The sequence below is a fragment of the Tasmannia lanceolata genome, unplaced genomic scaffold, assembly GCF_043159265.1.
Source record: "Tasmannia lanceolata isolate RefF3 unplaced genomic scaffold, GAP_Taslan_0.1 ptg000023l, whole genome shotgun sequence".
NCBI classification, from domain to species: Eukaryota; Viridiplantae; Streptophyta; class Magnoliopsida; order Canellales; family Winteraceae; genus Tasmannia; species Tasmannia lanceolata.
In genome coordinates, this window is record NW_027518700.1 from 10,681,277 (window position 1) to 10,699,474 (window position 18,198).

The 18,198-nt window shown below is 38.0% G+C and overlaps 2 protein-coding genes across 2 annotated transcripts; one reads left to right on the forward strand and one right to left on the reverse strand.

Annotated features, from left to right (window-relative positions):
• Positions 1-9,163: 9,163 nt before the first annotated feature.
• LOC143855764 (uncharacterized) lies at positions 9,164-9,821 on the reverse strand. The gene is made up of 2 exons (XM_077365833.1): positions 9,318-9,821; positions 9,164-9,223 (listed from the first exon to the last, which is right to left on the reverse strand). Exons 1-2 carry the CDS (start codon positions 9,819-9,821, stop codon positions 9,164-9,166), a joined length of 564 nt encoding a protein of 187 aa, XP_077221948.1.
• A 2,210-nt stretch (positions 9,822-12,031) lies between these two features.
• Positions 12,032-13,489, forward strand: LOC143855676 (protein OXIDATIVE STRESS 3 LIKE 4-like). The gene is made up of 2 exons (XM_077365742.1): positions 12,032-12,327; positions 13,058-13,489. Exons 1-2 carry the CDS (start codon positions 12,095-12,097, stop codon positions 13,296-13,298), a joined length of 474 nt encoding a protein of 157 aa, XP_077221857.1. The 5' UTR covers positions 12,032-12,094; the 3' UTR covers positions 13,299-13,489.
• The last annotated feature ends 4,709 nt before the right edge of the window (positions 13,490-18,198 follow it).

Sequence of the window (18,198 nt, forward strand, 5' to 3'; positions counted from 1 at the left end):
AGCCATATCATCCAATCCATTGAAGGTTTCTGCAAGCATAGTAGGAATTGGATTGGCGCCACGATCCATTTGATCAACGAGGTCCAGAAGAACAGCTGACGCAAAGCGAGAAGGCTGGACAGTGAGGAACCTAGCAAAGGAGCAGAATCTCAAAGCGCGCCATCTGGCTTTTTGAATATCAACAGCACCAATGTGTCCAACAGGAGGGTAAATGTCAATCAGTTGCTGCATGGACACTTCTTGGCCTTTGATGAAAGAGTTCATGGATTCATCTGGATTATTCATCAAGCGAAGGAACAAATGACGATAATCTGGAACACAGGATGGCTTCACTAGAGGGCCATCCACAGGATATTCCAATAAGGCACACCATTCTTCAAAGGTGGGACACATTTCTAGGTTGCCAAAAGGGAAGACATGATGATCGGGATCCCAACACTCTGATGCGGCATAGAGTAATCCCCAATCGAGCTTGATGGTGGCCACACAGCCGAAGAGATTCTTCTCTTGCTCACTTATGGCATAGATGTGAGATTCTCTTAATGTACCACGGATCCAATCAAGAATTGCAAGAGTAGACATGGTGCCTGCAAGCCAAGAGAAGGGATAAAGAATGATCAGGATTACATGAACACGAAATTGGGATAAGTTCATGCTAGTACAAAGAAAGTATGGATACATGATCGAATCAAATGATAGAAGATTGAAAATCGTACGATCAAGAGATGGGATGAGATAGCGTAAGATTACTTTTAATGGATAGATCATGAATGACTAATCCTATGAGATCTTTGAAAATGATGAGATTTATATCCTAACCCCAAAGGAAAGTTTTTAATCTTCGCACATTTTATCAGTGTTACCTGAAGGCATCAACCCTAATCCTAATCTAGCGGAGTGAAGATAGGATCTCGACTCATGACTTTGTTTGTGTATCTAGGACCGATCGTAGCCATTGGAAGATGGACTACGGCCTAATCTAGACACAAATGGGTAGGATATCCTAAGCTAGGCTTACACACGTGATGCACATGTGTTCGTATACTACATGCATGTGTGGGTTAATCTAGGGGTAAGGCCAAGAGTTCCCTTAGCGCGAATCCATGTTCGATATACTGTACCAGTGTCCGGCGTATCAGTACGTGAACAAGAGATCCGTTTAAGCACCATAAGGTGCTAGGCTAAGGGTGGAGTGCTTCTCTAGCACAGAGGCACCAGGTGATGAAATTCCAGTCAACCATACTAGATAACACTCCGGGTTCCTAAAATAGGACGTGTGTGCACGTGAGATGCAAGTGATGTAAGTGTGTGCAATAAGTTCGCGCAATCTACGATGCCTTCAGGTTTTGTTAGATTAAGTTCGAGTAAAATGTGATGAGAAAATAAAGCATACAAACTAATCTAACAAGTATATAAGAGATAGAGTTTTCATGAGCCAGTTAAAATAGATTCAAATGAGTTATCCTTTGGAATTGTAATGAAGTTAGGTGATCCCCAGCAGAGTCGCCAAACTGTGGGACCCGATCCCGCGAGAGGGGTGGGGCGCGAGCCACCACGCTCTCTCTTGGTCTCTCGTACCCACGCGATTGGCGTGTGCATCTTAGTATTAATTTCGATTCATCTTTTATGTGAACTTTGGATCACTAAGGCAATTCGAATTCCACACAAAAGAGACTGACAGAGTCGCCACCTAGATGTGGGATCTAGGACCCTAAATTAACCAGAAATCTAAACTCGCTACCTGGTTACAAGAATGGAAGGTATGGGGAGTTATCCACCACATGCACCATTCCTGCCCGATAATCGGTCTTCGATTCCAAAAGCTAACTCTTTTAAATTTATTTTAAATGGCTCATTCAACTCTCTGTTAATGTGCGAACTATGTGACATGCATCCTATGATCTAATTTCAATGTGGATCCTAAATGTGTATCTTGATTTATTTATTTGTATCTAAGTGAAAGTTCTCCTAAAGTTCTAATTTCATGGAAAATCCTAAGTGATTTAATTAAGCATTTACAAGAAAATTAATATACAAAACACCACAATTTGTTGTAGTGTCGACTCGCGGTTGGTATGCCATCAGACATCCAAGCTGCCTACGTAGCCAAGCCTCACTGGGATCAGAGTCGACGTAGTTCGGTGCACCTAAGCTAACCTACATATGCCTAACTCAACTAAGACACCGACCTAGACAGATTTGACTGTTTCAACAGTTTTAAAAGGAGTTATTTAATTCAAGTTGAGGATTTTATTATTCTAAGATTTCATCTAAGATTCTATATGATTCTTATCTAAATGCAAGTTGCTCCTTAGACTAATGCAGGTTAGCCTACATCCTAGTTTACTAGGCTTGTCCTAGGGAAAGATTGGGTGACTAGTGTAACTAGACCTATGGCACGGTTGCTATACATAGCAAACGTACGTGATGAGGCTGGACTCCTAACTCTAGGACTTCCCTAAAACCTAAGACTCCCTAAAACCTAGGACACGACCTGACACCAGTGTTCCTAAATTGGGCTCTAATGGTTCTTATGACGGAAACCATAATCCAATGGTTCCGAGAGACACGAGATGAATCGATTTCAGTTCTTGAAGTTAATGAATTTCAGATTTTAAGGATTTTCAGTTTCTGGACATTTAAGGAATACCAGTGGTTCTAGGGTTCACCAATTTCGGCCTCGAATGGCATCCAAGGAAGGGAATCGTGCGCTCTTTCCTCGCGCAATTTAATACTTAGGTTATAGCATCTTATTGCCTGGCATATCTGAGGATTTCCGTGGACAGTAACCTCGGAGCCAACAACATGTTATAGCTTAAATATTCAAATTGTCAAAGATCGAGTGCAATAGGGATACGATTATGGATGCACTGGCCATTTTTCCAGGGAAATCTAAAGATCCTAAGATTTCTGTTTCAATGGATTGAGGAGTGAATATGTGACAAAATTTTAAGGTTCTTTAGAAATTTTGATAATGATTTTTTATTAATTTCGAATTTTCAATGGAATTTATCAATTTTAAACATGTGAGTGATTTTTACAAGTAAAATTATTGCAAACGAATTCGAAATAAATCGAAATTTGTACAGCAGCAAGATGGGAATGCATGTAGCTTACTGGATGAATTTTGCAGATTTTTACATTAAGCTCATATTTAATTTTGATTTAACAACAATAAGACCAGATTGCAAAAATAACACAGAAACTACTAGAAATAGAAATCTAAATTCAATGAAATTTCTACAGGAGAAAGATATAAGTAATAATAGCATGGTGTGAGATTTTCATGAATTTTGGAAACTATTTACTATCATTTTCTGATTTGTCAAGTTTCAGACCAGATTATGAATTAACACTACATCCCATATGAAACAAGATCTAAATCACTTGAAAAGTTTACAGCAACTAGAAATATGGAATATAAGACTACTGTAAAAATTTTGGAAATTTTATTTGTGATCGGATGTCTGTGAAAACTCTCCCAAAATTTGATAATATTCAAAGAAAGCATAAAATAATATAGCAAACAAGATCCAAAAATCTTTAAAAATTCATGGTAGAATGTAACAGTACCATATTAGTTTTCTACGAAATTTCATTAATTTTGGAATCTGTTTAGTATATATTTTATTTTTCTGCGTCAAAAATATGTTTTTGAAGAGTTTTCTATTTTTTAAAACATGATTTTCGAGAAAATTACGACTCCGGAAAAAGTCCTTTAATCTTGTTCTGATATGATGAACACAAGAAAATTTTAAAATTCCAAAAAATAGATCATCATGAGATAGCTATTTTTTCAACTTTTGTAATTTCTCAGCCGTTATTTTAAATAAAATTCCACTCTTCACTCAAATTTTCAAAATCCTTTGATTCAATGTCCGATCTGATCCGATGGTTATTTTAGTCTATTTAAATAGATCAGTGTATTAAATTTCGGGACGAATCGGAATTGAAACACTCATGTAGATCGTGATTTTAAGCACACACATATAATATCAAATTAAATTCAATTAAATGCTAAAAACCATGCAAAAATATATAAAGAATACCAAATAATCCTGGAAAAATCTGAGAATAGTGCACCTACCTGTGATGGAGATCCTCGCCGAATCCAAAAGCCGAAAATTCTGAAAAATCTCGCCGACGCTCGATCCTGCGTCCTTTCTTCCCTTTCTTTCTTTGCTTTTTTTTTATTTCCACCACGTTGATCGCGCTCCTTGTCTTTAGGGTGCGTAGATCCGAGGTATACGCTTTGTCGCACCCTTTTTTATCATGAAGAAGACCCAAAGAACAATCCAATAATTCTTGATTGTATGATGCCTTGGAGAAGAAGAAGGAATTCAAGAATTCCTTTTTTGAAGAACACTTGAGAGAGAGATCACACTTCAAGGGAGAAAAGGAAAAAAAAATTTCTTGGGAGGAGAGAGAAAATGGACGAATTTGGATTTTTTTCCCCTCTTTTTTAGGATTGTTTGCTTTGATTTTTTATACAAAAAAGCTAGGGTTAAGAGAGAAATAGTAGTTCCCAATGTGAGAGCTTTCATTTTTGGCTTGTTTCTAATTTTTCCCTCTTGCTTGCTTTCTTTCTTGTTTCCAAATTGGATTTGATTCCAATCTTAATTTATTGTCAATCAAGACATGCTATTCTTTATTCCACATTGCTTCTTTGGAAGAAAATCTTTTTTAAGCAATCATTCCTCTTTTCCTTCTTTCCTTCTTTTCTTTTTTTTTATTCTTTTTATTTTTCTTTTAACAAATATGATGTCACCATTGTGACATCATCAAGGTTGGATACTCAATTCATGTGGGTCAGCCATGTGGGGCGCCCACCATGGTGGTCGACCTATATGGGTGAACCCACATGAGCTCCATCTTTACGGGCATTAGCCCAATGGGTCATTTCACACGGGTTTCGGGTTTTTCCGTAAAAATTCAATAAAATCTTTTTAAATTCAACATTCTATATATGGACCCAACCCATTTGACATTTATGGTGCATCCCTCACACATGATCGAACCATCTTTTTTGGGAAAATAATTTTTCGGACCAAAATGCCCATATTTGACAATTACACATTCAAATGTGACAAAAATAACCTTAAATTGGTTCACCCCTAAAGGAAAATGTTAAAAATTGAAAGTCTTTGTGATCAAACTTCAAAAATAGAAACTCTTAAAGTTGGGTCCTTTTGATGAGCAATATCAAACAGGATCATTTGGTACCCCCTGAAAATACCCAAAATGCCCTCAATACTTAGAATTTCCAAATTAAGCGAAACTCCTGAGAAATTCTAAATTTAGCAGGTTTTCCAAAATTCAGAAAATCATTCATAATCTCTCAAGCATATTTCGGGGATCAAAAGAATTACACACGAAAAGATCAAATTACCCCGAGGTGCTAGAATTTGGCGAGACTAGGGAAAACCTTGAGAAATTCTAAAAATAACAGATTTTCGAAAATTTATGAACGGACTCAAGATTTCTTAGACACAACTTAGGGACTAAATATGATATGTTTGGAAATGTCTAAAATACCCTCGAAGTGCAAGACTAAGAGAAAATCTTGAGAGATCTAAATTTAGCAGGTTTCCCAAATCTTACGAAATTACTCTTAATCCATCAGTCGTACCCTCGAGATGGTTTTGGACATATGAGAAATGATTGAAATATCCATAAGATGATTAAAATGTGGAAGCCCCATGAGTTTCTAAAAATAGCAGCTTTTTCAAAATTTGTAAAATCACTCAAGATTTCTCAAATATAACTCAGGGGTCAAACGAGACACATCGGGAATGACCAAAATACCCCTGCAGTACAAAATAGGCAAACATGAGGGAAACCCTGAAAATTCTAAAAATAGCAGGTTTTTTCATTTGCTTGGAAACTTAAACTTTCATCTTCCAGAGGCCAAAGGAACCCCCTAGAGACCTTCAGGATCGTGAATTAACTTCAAAACTCCCATAATGAGGTGAAATCTACCCTAAAATGCATAGATGCCTAATCTAATGCTGAATACAGACTTAAGACTCGATGATACTACCGAATCTTTCACTTTTTAAAGCGTAGCAAAATGGGGGTGTCTACAATAGTATGATCTACCAACAGAAAATAAACATAACTTATAACATTTCTATCAAGGTCTTGGTACACACAAAATATAGATATACACACATAGTTCATATATAAACGGTTCAATTAAAAATAGATAAACATCACATAGCCAAACGGCGCATTCGGCGCAGAATGCGCCCCAACATCTCCACTCGGTCCATCTCGTCCAGAGAAAGGAAGGCCTCAGCTTCCTTGTGATGCCCGTGCAGGTACACGTAAGTATCAATGAGCTGACCTCTAGCGAAACCATGAATGTTTAGCACCGCATCTTTGAGGTCAGGGAGGCTGTGTACCTCACCAGAAGTAATTTTGGCATCAGCAGCCATTTTAATGCCCAGTCTGCATATAAAACCATAATCTGAGTCAACATACCTCATAAACAAGTGGAAAAAAGTCTAAAATGCTACTGTCATAGGTACTAACCCCACACCAATGGCTAACCCCAAAAACCAAGGAACATTGTGGATGTCCTTTTCATGCTTGTCTTTCAAATCCTCATGGCGCTCAATATATGCATTTAAGGCTGCTTCTGCCTCCTTCCTTGTGGCATAGGAGTGATAAGATGCTCCACTATACTTGTTCACTTGAAGGTGACAGTCTGCCCAACTCTTGAATATGCCCACCTGTCATCCCTTGAAAACCACATAAAACTTATCCTTCGCCATTACCTGGTACCACATAAACAACACATACATAGTTGCAACAAGAAATGATAGATAAACAACATTTACTTATGATTTGGGCCAAGGACCACAACCTTCACACACACACAGATCATCAAAATTATCAAACAAAATTTAGCCAAAGACCCCAACCTTCACATAAATCTAATATATCTAAACATTACACCCATCCATAAAACCAATAGTTCCAAGAAACTATTACACCCATAGTTCCATCCATTTCACGAACAACACATAGTTCCATCAAACAAATACACCCAAAATATATCTAAACATAACACATAGATAGTTCATAAGTAAAAGGTTCATAAGTAACACATAGCTCCATCCATAAAAAGACCCAAGAACTAAAAAAACCTCCAACCAAAACGGTTCAAGAGATAGACCCAGCCAAACGACGCAGAATGCCCCCCACCATCTCCTGTCGGTCCATCTTCTCCAGAGAAAGGAATGCCTCAGCTTCCTTGTGATGCCCGTGCAGGTCACATAAGCATCAACGAGGTCACCTCTGGGGAAGCCCCCAATTTCAAGCACGGCATCTTTCAGGTCAGGGAGGCTGTGCACCTCACCAGTAGTAATTATGGCATCAGCAACCCTATTAATGCTAGAAGACACAACCTGCAACTCCGATAGAAGTGCAGCATTAGGACGCTTCTTTGACTCTTCCCACAACTAGCAGATGGGCCCCTGATAGGAGAAGAGTCACTATAGCCAATGCTAGCATCTAAGGCAGGTGTAGATGAAGACGCTCTACCATGAGGCGGAGTACGGAGGAAGCTGTCGTCCATATCATCTAGCCCAACCAGAAGGGTCGATGAAGAAGCACCATGTGTGTCCTGCGTCGGCTGAGTGGGATCCCTTCTTGTATCCCTGACATCCTCCCCACGTGCGTAATCATCATCGCAGACAGCTTTCATATCTTCGTAGAGGGGATACCTTTTGCTAAAGAAGCGTTGGTGTTCTTGATGCAACTGTAAAAAAGGAAAGGAATTGTCACGGAATATTATTTAAACATGTAACTTATAAATAGAGGAAGTGATATACGAAAAATAAATATTACCCTCAAGTATTCATTCTTCACTTCTTCGTCAACCGATAACTTGCATATGGTTTCATCCCAGCCAAAGCCACTGAGATTTATGATGGAGTTCAGAGTCCTATAAGTTGTCTTTAGTGTCTTCAACCGATTTTTCACATGCTCTTTCGTTAGGGTCATGTTCAGGGCAGTAACTAGTTCCTGCACAATAGCAAAATAAGCACACTCTTTGAACCCAGCACCAGTTTTCTGCCCCTCGGCTATCTGATTCTTAAGGGCTGCCAAGAGAGCCCCATCCATAGTCACATTCCATGAGACATTCACCTTCTTATCAGTTGTACCTGCAGTTGCTGTCATCTCGCCTACAACTTTTCGAAACACTTCATATAAAAAACTTCAATCATAGAATTATAGATAACCAATAGACATAAGCAATCTTAGAAGTTACATTAACCAATACTGTAGCAAACATAGAAATTACATAAACAGATCTCAACCCAACACACTAAATGAATATCAATAAAAATAGTACACCACAAAGAAAGGAATATAAGCTACAGTTCCAACAAAGTACACATCGAAAATGTAAACACATGTGTGTTTCCTAACGACGACCACGTGCTTGGAAATCATTCCACATCTGATTCATGATTGTGGTTCGAATGTTACGACCTTCCCTTAAATCCTCGGCCCTGGTCATAGGAGGAGGAGGAACAGGTCCTTCCTCCTCTTCCTCTTCAGGTGGAAGCAATGCCAGCTCATCATCAACATCCTGAATGTAGGCATCGTCGGGCATCTCCCTCCTAATGTGGTTGTGGACGCAGCAACAGGCCAACACTATGTCGATCTGCTTGTCATATGAGTACATGGGTGCTGAATTTAATATGCCGAATCGCTTCTTCAGGACACCAAAAGTTCGCTCGATTACATTCCTTGCCGAAGAATGCCTTTGGTTATACAACTCCTCGGGTTTTCTTGGTCTGCACCCTCTGATCTGATTGAGATGGTAACCAATACCTCGGATTGGAGTTATAAAATGGGACAGGCACGGATACCCGGCATCACCAAGGTAAAACTTTCCTACAATCAAAGAAAGGATTATACTCAAATTAGCTATGTACTACGGGAACTGCATCTGTACAAACATAATAATAAGGTAACTATTACCTGGCAAAATAGGAATCCCGTTCTGCTTTGATATGGCAGATGCTAACACCCGTGAGTCCGATGCTGACCCCTCCCACCCACAAAGGACGTACGTAAACTTTAGGTCAAAGTCGCAACAGGCTAACACATTTTGGGATGGGAAGTGCTCACAACAAATATATCTTTTCTAAATATCCTGAGATACTTTTGCAGGAATGTGCGTCCCGTCAATTGCACCGAGACAATCCTATAATATGGACATTCAGATGTCAACCATCACTGTGAACATGGCTCAATTACTTACAAACTACAGTCGAAATACGTAGCTATCGTAAATGTACCTTAAAATAAGACATGAAATTAGGATTATCAAGGATTGCACGAGGTGTCTCCCTTGATGGACGTACTATGAACATGTATTGCAGAATGAGAACAGCATCGAGAACCTTATTAAAATACTTTGAAACAGTTGCCCCAGACCTTCTTGTGGTTGCCCTAACAGTACGATCCCTTTCGTTGTGTGAAATCACACTTAAGAAAATCATAACTTGTTCCTCAACAGTCCAATGAATTGTGTCTTCCAGCAAGGTAGTCTTTCTGAAAAGGGCCACGAAGGTGCGGAAGCACCGAACATCCATACGAAGAAGAGCAATACAATGGTCCTCTGCGTTCGTGATACGTCTAACAAAGGTCCTACGAGTTAGGTACCCACTTTCGTAAGGTGCTCTTGTAATATTCTGCTCTAGGTATAGTCGAACCCTAAGCGTAACTGCAGCTGCCGCAGAGATTACTATAGCTGCAGCTCGAATGATCAACATCCTCCTATCTGCTAGTTGACGAGGCATGATGGTAACCTTACAAAATAATAAAAAAATAAAATTTAGTATAAGAAGACAATCGGCAAAGACACCATAACCACAGTCACAACCATTGAAACAAAACTCCTATAGCCACCACCAACCACCAAAGCACCGACTTGCAACCACAACCACCGTAACACCAAACAACATCATCCACAAAGCACTGACAACCGCCGACAACCACTAAACCACCAAACACCCATCAACCACCAAAGCACCAACATCCATCCAGAACCACAAAAACATCTAAACCATCATCAACAACCAAATAGTATAAAAATGAAGAGAAAAGGGAAGAAAGGGGATCTGAACCCTAATACCTAAATAAAAGCTAACAAATAAAAGCTTTAGACAAGCCATTGCAAACAAAATGCCCCCAAAATCAGCCATAACAACCAAATCCGAACCCTAAAATCCAAATACACAAAAATGGACAACTTTTTTAATTGATTGACGCGTTAAAGAAGAAAGATCCTTTGGGAGAGTAGTTCATCAAATCCAATCATGTCATTACACATGGAAACAGATGGTTAGGCAAACAATCATTGTCGGGATTAATGGTAATAGATAATCTTAAGGCACTACCATGTAATCAAGACCATTGATCTTGTAGAACATCACGAGGAAACCAACAAGATTTGGGTTCCATCCCAAATATATGGATATCCAATGCGTATGATAAAGAAATACTAAATATTTTTGTGGGTAAAATCTTAAATGAAGCTTGATGGAACATGGACAGGTGATCATTTTCTCATGAGTTCTCAACAGCATTTAGAAATGAATTATCATTGACGTTCATATCATTTCACATCAAATGATAAGATCATGTGCATGAGACACAAGTAAGTCTCAATTAGTGTCTCGTAGGAAGATATCTCACATTTGAAGAGAAGTTAATGTTTTTGTTGATCATATTTTTGTTGGTGCAAAAATCCTACACTCTATTGTAAGAGAAAATAACTTTTGATCAAAGGTTTTCGAATGTCTTTCCAATTAGTAAAATTGTACATTAAATTCGAGTAATGTGAGAACTGCGAGCAACGATTGTTGGTTCGAATGCCTTGTGAAAAAAAACTAAATAATTCGTTTAGAGTACAGAGAAAACAGAGAAAATACAGAGAGAAAATGAAGAGAGCAAAAGAGATCTACATTACAAAATGCTCCTTGATAAAAAGAAAAGATGCAACCTATATGTTGATGTGTGTAGCCTTCCAACATTATTTACTCCCTATATTTATAGTCTCTGATTCCTGAGGTCTCTTTTCATGATTTGAATTCAAATTTCTGGCGATTATGGAGTTCGAGTGGCAATCGTATTTCGATATCCATTTCGAATGGTCTCGTGTGTGAGGTATCACATCACTGGACCTCAAGTAATTAATTGTGTGACTCACTTAATAATTTAACACTTCACGACTACGTGTCGCGTTGTACCTGTATCATTTAATCTCTTACTTTCGATATCTAAACAGCTCTATCTTCCATGGTGCTTGATTAGTGCACAAGTCATAGAAATCTTTCAACTCAGATCTTTGGTAATTAGTGGCATTCAAATTTCAATTTGAACCGTTGATAGCAGAGTATTCGAAACATCCTTCTTATCCACCTGTGACTAGTTGTTTTTTATGGAGGTCCTTGATCCATCGAGCCTATTTACAGTTCTGCCAATAGTTTCTCAACCATTGCTTTTTTTTAAAAATTCTTAGGCCTATGATCTCAGTCCGAAATGGGACCAAGACCATCTGGGCCATCCCATGATGTTCTACAAGATCAATGGTCTAGATTGAAAATATATGCCCCCTTTTCTGGGATCCTAGAATCCATCGTTCACCTTTGATCATATAGTCATTTCTACAAGATCAATGGTCTAGATTGACCATACATGCCCCCCACATTTGGGACCCTAGAATTGATGGTCGGTCATTTCTTTAGAAAAATTCTATCAATCAACTACTAAACTAGTAAACTACAGTTGGACCATCCTCGTATAGGAATAGAAATCTTCCCATAAAATCGGAGAGATTTCCATTTTACACTCCGGTGAGGGTAATTCCGTCAATTCAACCAAATCCAATCTATTTTTAACGTGGGAGTATTTCGGAGAATAGAGCCGAGGAGATATCTATTTAACCCCTCAACCAAAAAATAAAAGAAGAGAAGAAGAAGAGAGAATAACTCTGGTAGGTAGCAGGGAGGTTAAGGAGGGACCCACCGTGTATGTTGGCAAGGGGCAGCAGGAGAAAGAGGGTATTGTTATGAAAGGGGTGTCGTGCTCTTCTGCCCACTTGGACAGAGAATTGGTGGGGAGGGATGGATTCTGTTTGGATTGCTCGGAATCCACGGTGGAGAGCTCGTCGATCGGCGTTGGAGGGGAGAACTCGTGCAAATCAACAGCGGAGATTGATCGGGAAGAGGAGGATGATGTTCAGAGTGAATTCAAAGGTGGTTTGGTTTCTATGGGATCATTGGAAGAATCTCTTCCCATCAAGTGGGTTCTCTTTTTTTCTCTTATATTTTGAAAAAATTTCACTTTTGAAGGAATATGAATTTGGTTGGATTTGTTTCTTATATTTTGTTTTTGGGTTTTTTGGTAAATGGACTAAAACCAAAAAATAAAAATTATGTCGCAGCCAATGGGGGAGCCCTTTCACCTCTTTTTTGCAAGGGCTCCCTTCAGTTTAGACTTCCTACTGATTTTAAGGCACTGTTTTGCTAAAAGAGGAAAAATTATAATATGGCAATACTTAAAACATGAGGAATTCTATACTAAAGGGAGCCCTTGCAAAAAAGAGATGAAAGGGCTCTCCTATTGGCTACACATCACCATCATGCATTAATAACCGCTGAAAAGTCAAACATGATGGTGATGTGCAGCCAATGGGGGAGCCCTTTCACCTCTTTTCTGCAAGGGCTCCCTTTAGTTTAGACTTCCTCTTGAAAGATATAGGTTTTTACTAGGAACATTTAAATGATCTTGGAAACATCAATTTACACATGTTTTCAGATTTGCTCACTATTATTTAATTTTAACTTGTGGGGTTTTGACAATTATTAGTTTCTTATTATTTTGTTTGAGTTAATGTGAGTTCTCAAATGATCAAATTAGTATGTTTTTTTTCTCTTCCTTATATTCTTTTGTTGAAATCTTAACTAAGTTGCATTGTATATTTCTCCAAATTCAAATTGATAATTGAATCCATCTTTTATTTTTTTTTCAGAAGTGGTTTGTCGAATTTCTTTGCTGGGAAATCAAAATCTTTTGCTAACCTAGCAGAAGTGACTTGTGTGAAAGATCTTGTAAAGGCAGAGAATCCCTTCAACAAGAGAAGAAGAATACTCATGGCTGCTAAGTCCTCAAAAACAACTCCTTACAATACTGTCAATACTTCTCTTCCTCTCATAGGCCCCGACTCTTTGGAAGAAACACAAGAAGAAGAAGAAGAAGAAGAAGAGCACTAAGAGTCCCCATTGGCACCTTTGCCACTCCATAAAAGAAATTCCAGTCCTTCAAATCACCAAGGTCTTCCTCCCTCCATGACTTGAGATATCCTTAATTATCCTAAACAAATACCTAACTTTTAATTTCCTTTTATCTCTGTTAACAGACCCAATATCAGTTTCTTTTGAATTATATTGATTTCTTGTTGTTGTTTTCTCTCTTTTCTTTTTTTATGTTTATTTTTTTGGGTTACTATATTTGATTTAATGTCTGTTGGAAAAGAGACAAGGCTTTTCTCCTTTCCCTATTTAAATAATTGGGATAGAAACAAATCAGGAGATTTATTTATTAAGTAATTGATTATCAGTTTTCAGAATCCAAAACAATCAGGTCATAAAAAAAAGTCATTATCTCGCTCTCTTTGTCAGAATGTTCAGTGCCTAGTTCTTTGTCAAACTGGTGGAATTTCAAGTTTTATGGGACAGTTCCTTCTTAAAAAATAGAAAAGTGAGAAAACACATAGCTTCAAAAACCTCCAAAAAAGGAAAAAAATAATCCCAACCAGCCATTGCCCCTTGTTTCACACTCTGCGAAACGATAGTGTGGAACTGAAGATAGAAAATTGCAAACCCGTTCACAACTCGTCTGCAAAACACTTCAGTGAGGGGTGGAAGCACATAGAGCATGGCTGCATGGGGGTGGTTAATAAAACAAGATCCTTGAACAAACAAAGTAACCGAGTTAAAACATTACTTGATAAATATTATTTCGTTCAATCTTCTGCACTCTAACAACTTGGAGGGATGTTTCAAGAAAGAGTTTCAAGTTTCAATAAGAGATTAAATTCAGAGTTTACAGAGGAGATAGAATAAAGTTTTGGCACGACAAATGGTGAACTCCAGCATCTAACCACTCTCTTCTCACATATTTTTAGAGAGGCCTCACAAGCAACAGTAGCAAGGGATTAGCAATACCATTCCTTTATAAGGAGATTTGAAATGATACTTGGACGTGTATTTTAAAAGAAGGGATTTACTGGGGACTTTTGAGAAAGGGATTTTGCCGCCGGCTATTGCACGAGAGAGCAGCCACACAGCCTCACTTTTCAACAGATTTTGTCTTATTCATTTAATTCATCCTAGGTGGTGCTCTCTCATGAAACAACCACCCGCTAAATATCTTTATCCTAAACTCCCTAGCAAACCCCTACAAAATACACACTCGAAAAGTTCAATGGGACCCACCTGTTTTGGTTGACCTAAACCATTCATGCAATGATCCCCGCCATGGATAGGTTGTGTCCCCAAATATTTCCCCATAGAATTATCTTTACCTTTCAATCAGATGAGGTCTTAATGCCGTCATTATGAACCTTTTGAGCCGTCCATTTTACACTAAATATATCAAAGGGTTGGATCCCCATATCTCCACCCATCTCTGCAGTTGAACTCTTGAACAACTGATGTGGGCTTAAAATTAAAACGATCAACGGTCCACATTTAATGCACAAAAGATCCATGCATTGGAGTAATTTTGATCAGTAGGGTCTACCAAAGGGACGGTCTAGATGACTGTCCGTACAATCCTATGTACAATTGTTACAAGCATTTAGTGATCGAATAAGAAAATCTGACCCACATCCAGTTGGCCCCCATTCCTGATGGGCTATTTCACTAAAGAATTTTTGTACTGGTAAGCGTCCGTGGACTTTAAAATGGACGGCCCAAAAAGAAAAGTCCACGGGTTGCCGCATTGTTAGAAGTTAGAACCATGGTTTTAAATTTCGACCGAAATCCGAAAGTTTGGGACCAAAACGAAATTGCACCAAAATCGAAATTTCCGTAATGTACTAAATTTCGGTCGAAATTTCCGTAATGTACTAAATTTCGGTCGAAATTTCGGCGAAATAATTGATAAATTAATATTATTTAATCCTTTAACAAATTTGGACCAAAATTACCGAAATTTTGGCTTAAAAAAATGATATTTCGAGAGCTTTTACGAAATTTCGGTTTCGGGAAGGACCAAAATTTCGCCCGAAACCGAAATTTAAAACCTTGGTTAGAAGCATGGTTTGAAATTTTGGTTTTGATACCGGTTTCAAACCCATGAAATTTCAAAATTTAGGTCGAAATCCGGTACAACAAATAAATGACTACTTTATTCAATATTAAATTTCGTTCGAAATTTCGGTGAACTATTAAATTAATTAAAAAAAACAGGTATTTTGGGTTAAATTTCGGAAAAAACGAAATTTGGCCCGAAATTCCATCCTAAATTCTGAAATTCCGTCTGAAATTTCGGTCGAAATAAAATACCTTTTCGGATAATGTTGATTTCGGTGTCGGTCTCCACCGAAATCGTAAATTTCGGATTTCGGTCGAAATTTAAAACCCTGGTCAGAACTTATAAGTTAGAACTAAGAGAGTTAGAAGAGAATGGAGCAAGAAAGCCAGCTTGTCTGATTTTTGGCCGGCTTGCGTTGGTATTTGATTCTCCTTTTTTTTATTTCACGACCACTTTTATTTACAAAAGCTGTTAATAGTGGGTCCCACTAATATCTATCGGTTTCACTCTTTTTACTAAAATAAACTTCGGATTTCTAAATAAACAGTAGGGGCGAGAATGTGTAAAAAAATTTACCTGTGGGTCCCACTTTTTGTTAGCCTTTTTCTCCACTAGGAAAAATGCACTTGCATTGCACATGGGACCCAAATATTAGTTCAAATAGTGCAACATGAAGTGGCAATCTAATATTGGAGTTGATTAAAAGGAACAACTACCTAGGATCTATTCATATAATAGGGAAAACAATATTACTTTACTTTTTACCGAAATTTTCTTCTAAAACCGAAACGTCCACATTTCCAAGTCGACCGAAACTTAAATTGAAATTTAAAATCTTGCTCTTAAGCATGGTTTGAAATTTCGACTGAAATCGAAATCCGGTCAACCCAAAATGGTATGAAATTTCTAACAAAATTTTGTTTTGCCTAGAAATTTTGTTCCGAAATTTAATCGAATTTTAAAAATTTCATTTCCCCCCGACATCCCGTTCCGAAATTTAAGGAATATCCCAAAAAAAATATGGATTTTATCCCTTATTTAATATTATCCAGAAATTTTGACCGAGTTAAAGTATCTTTTAAATTGATTTTTCTGGATTTCGCGGATTTCACCTGAAATCCGACTAAATCAATGAACGACTATTTTTCTCGTATAGAATTTTGACCGAAATTTCAGTAATTTCGGCTGAAATTTTGGTAATTTCGGTTGAAATTGCGATAATTTCGGCTGAAATTTTGGTAATTTCGGTTGAAATTTCGATAATTTCGGCTGAAATTTCGGTAATTTCGGTTGTAATTTCGATAATTTCGGCTGAAATTTAGGAATCGTATTAAATAATTATTAATATTATTTAATAGTATCCTAACCCTCCAATCGATATAGGCTGATCCTAGCCCTCCAATCAATAGAGGTTTCCATAATTGTTGTTCCTCTTCAGTAATTATTAATATTATTTAATATTATCCTAGCCCTCCAATCGATATAAGCTGATCCTAGCCCTCCAATCGATAGAGGTTTCCATAATTGTTGTTCTTCTTGAGGTGCCCGAAATCCGTCAATATTTTGCAAGTGTCCTGAATGAGTAATATAAAGTAGTTGTTTCGTCATTGTCATATGTCTTTACCTCTTTTTGGTATTTTTTTTCGTAATTATCATAGACAGGTACCCGTGTTGGTACTTTTTGTATGTAAATTACGATTTTACCCTAAACAAAGTAGTTAATATATATATATATATATATATATATATATATATATATATATATATATATATATATATATATATATATATCATAACTTATTATTAAAGATAATAGGCATAATACAGCTGGGATATATAGACCCGGCAAAATGGGACCCGTACCCGTGGGTACACCCGGCCCGCAGGGGTACGGGTACCAATTTCAAAACCCGCGAAAAAAAATACCCACACCCAACCAGCACCCGTGACCCGCGGGTGGGTCTGGGTCGGGCGTTGGTGCTCGCAGGTTACCCGCCATTCGATTTTTAACTTTTTATTCTTAAGGCCTAAACACTAAACACTAAAAAATAGACTATGTGGGTGGGCCAACAAAACAAGTCAAAGCAATCAGACCATGTAACTGGTATCTTTGGTTGTACTAAAATAAACATTTGTTAAAGTAGATGAAAATTTGTATGATGAATGGGAGTATAAACATGTACTCATCATCCCATCCTTGATATTTGATCCAACAACAGCTGACTTGTTAAGAAGCTGCTGTTGGATTAAATATCAAGGCTTGTACATCCATCGTACCACATTTATGTGTTCATACACCCATTCATCATATAATTTCTTTTCCTAAATATATATATAATTTCTTCTTTAAATTTGTCGGCTTACCCGCGGGTATACCCGTACCCGCCCGGGTGGGTTCCGGGTTCATGAAAGGTGTAGACACCCCATTTTGACCGTACCCTTCACCTTCCATTTTTTTGCAAAACCCCATCAAATCAGCTAGGTAGGGTCCCAAACTTCACCCTAAGCTAAATTAGAGTCTCACCGAGGTCCCCTCAAAATTTCGTCGAAATCCGAGCATGTTTGCTTAGCGAACGAGCCAGGAGAAGACCGTAGTGTCAGCGTTCAGAAGGGGGTTGAATTAATCAAGGTAGGGGGGTGTCCATGGGGGAAAAGGAGGTAAAAAAATCATTTTTGTATAGCAGGGGGGTGAATTAGCTCGTCTGAGACGGAGCTAATTCGTGCGCCCAACAAATATTGGTGCGCCCACCATTTCTGTGCGCCCATCAATTTTTGGCGTGTGCCGATATCAATGTTTTTTTTATATATATGAAAAATCAACGAAAAAAAGAAGAAGGAGACTATTCATTATTT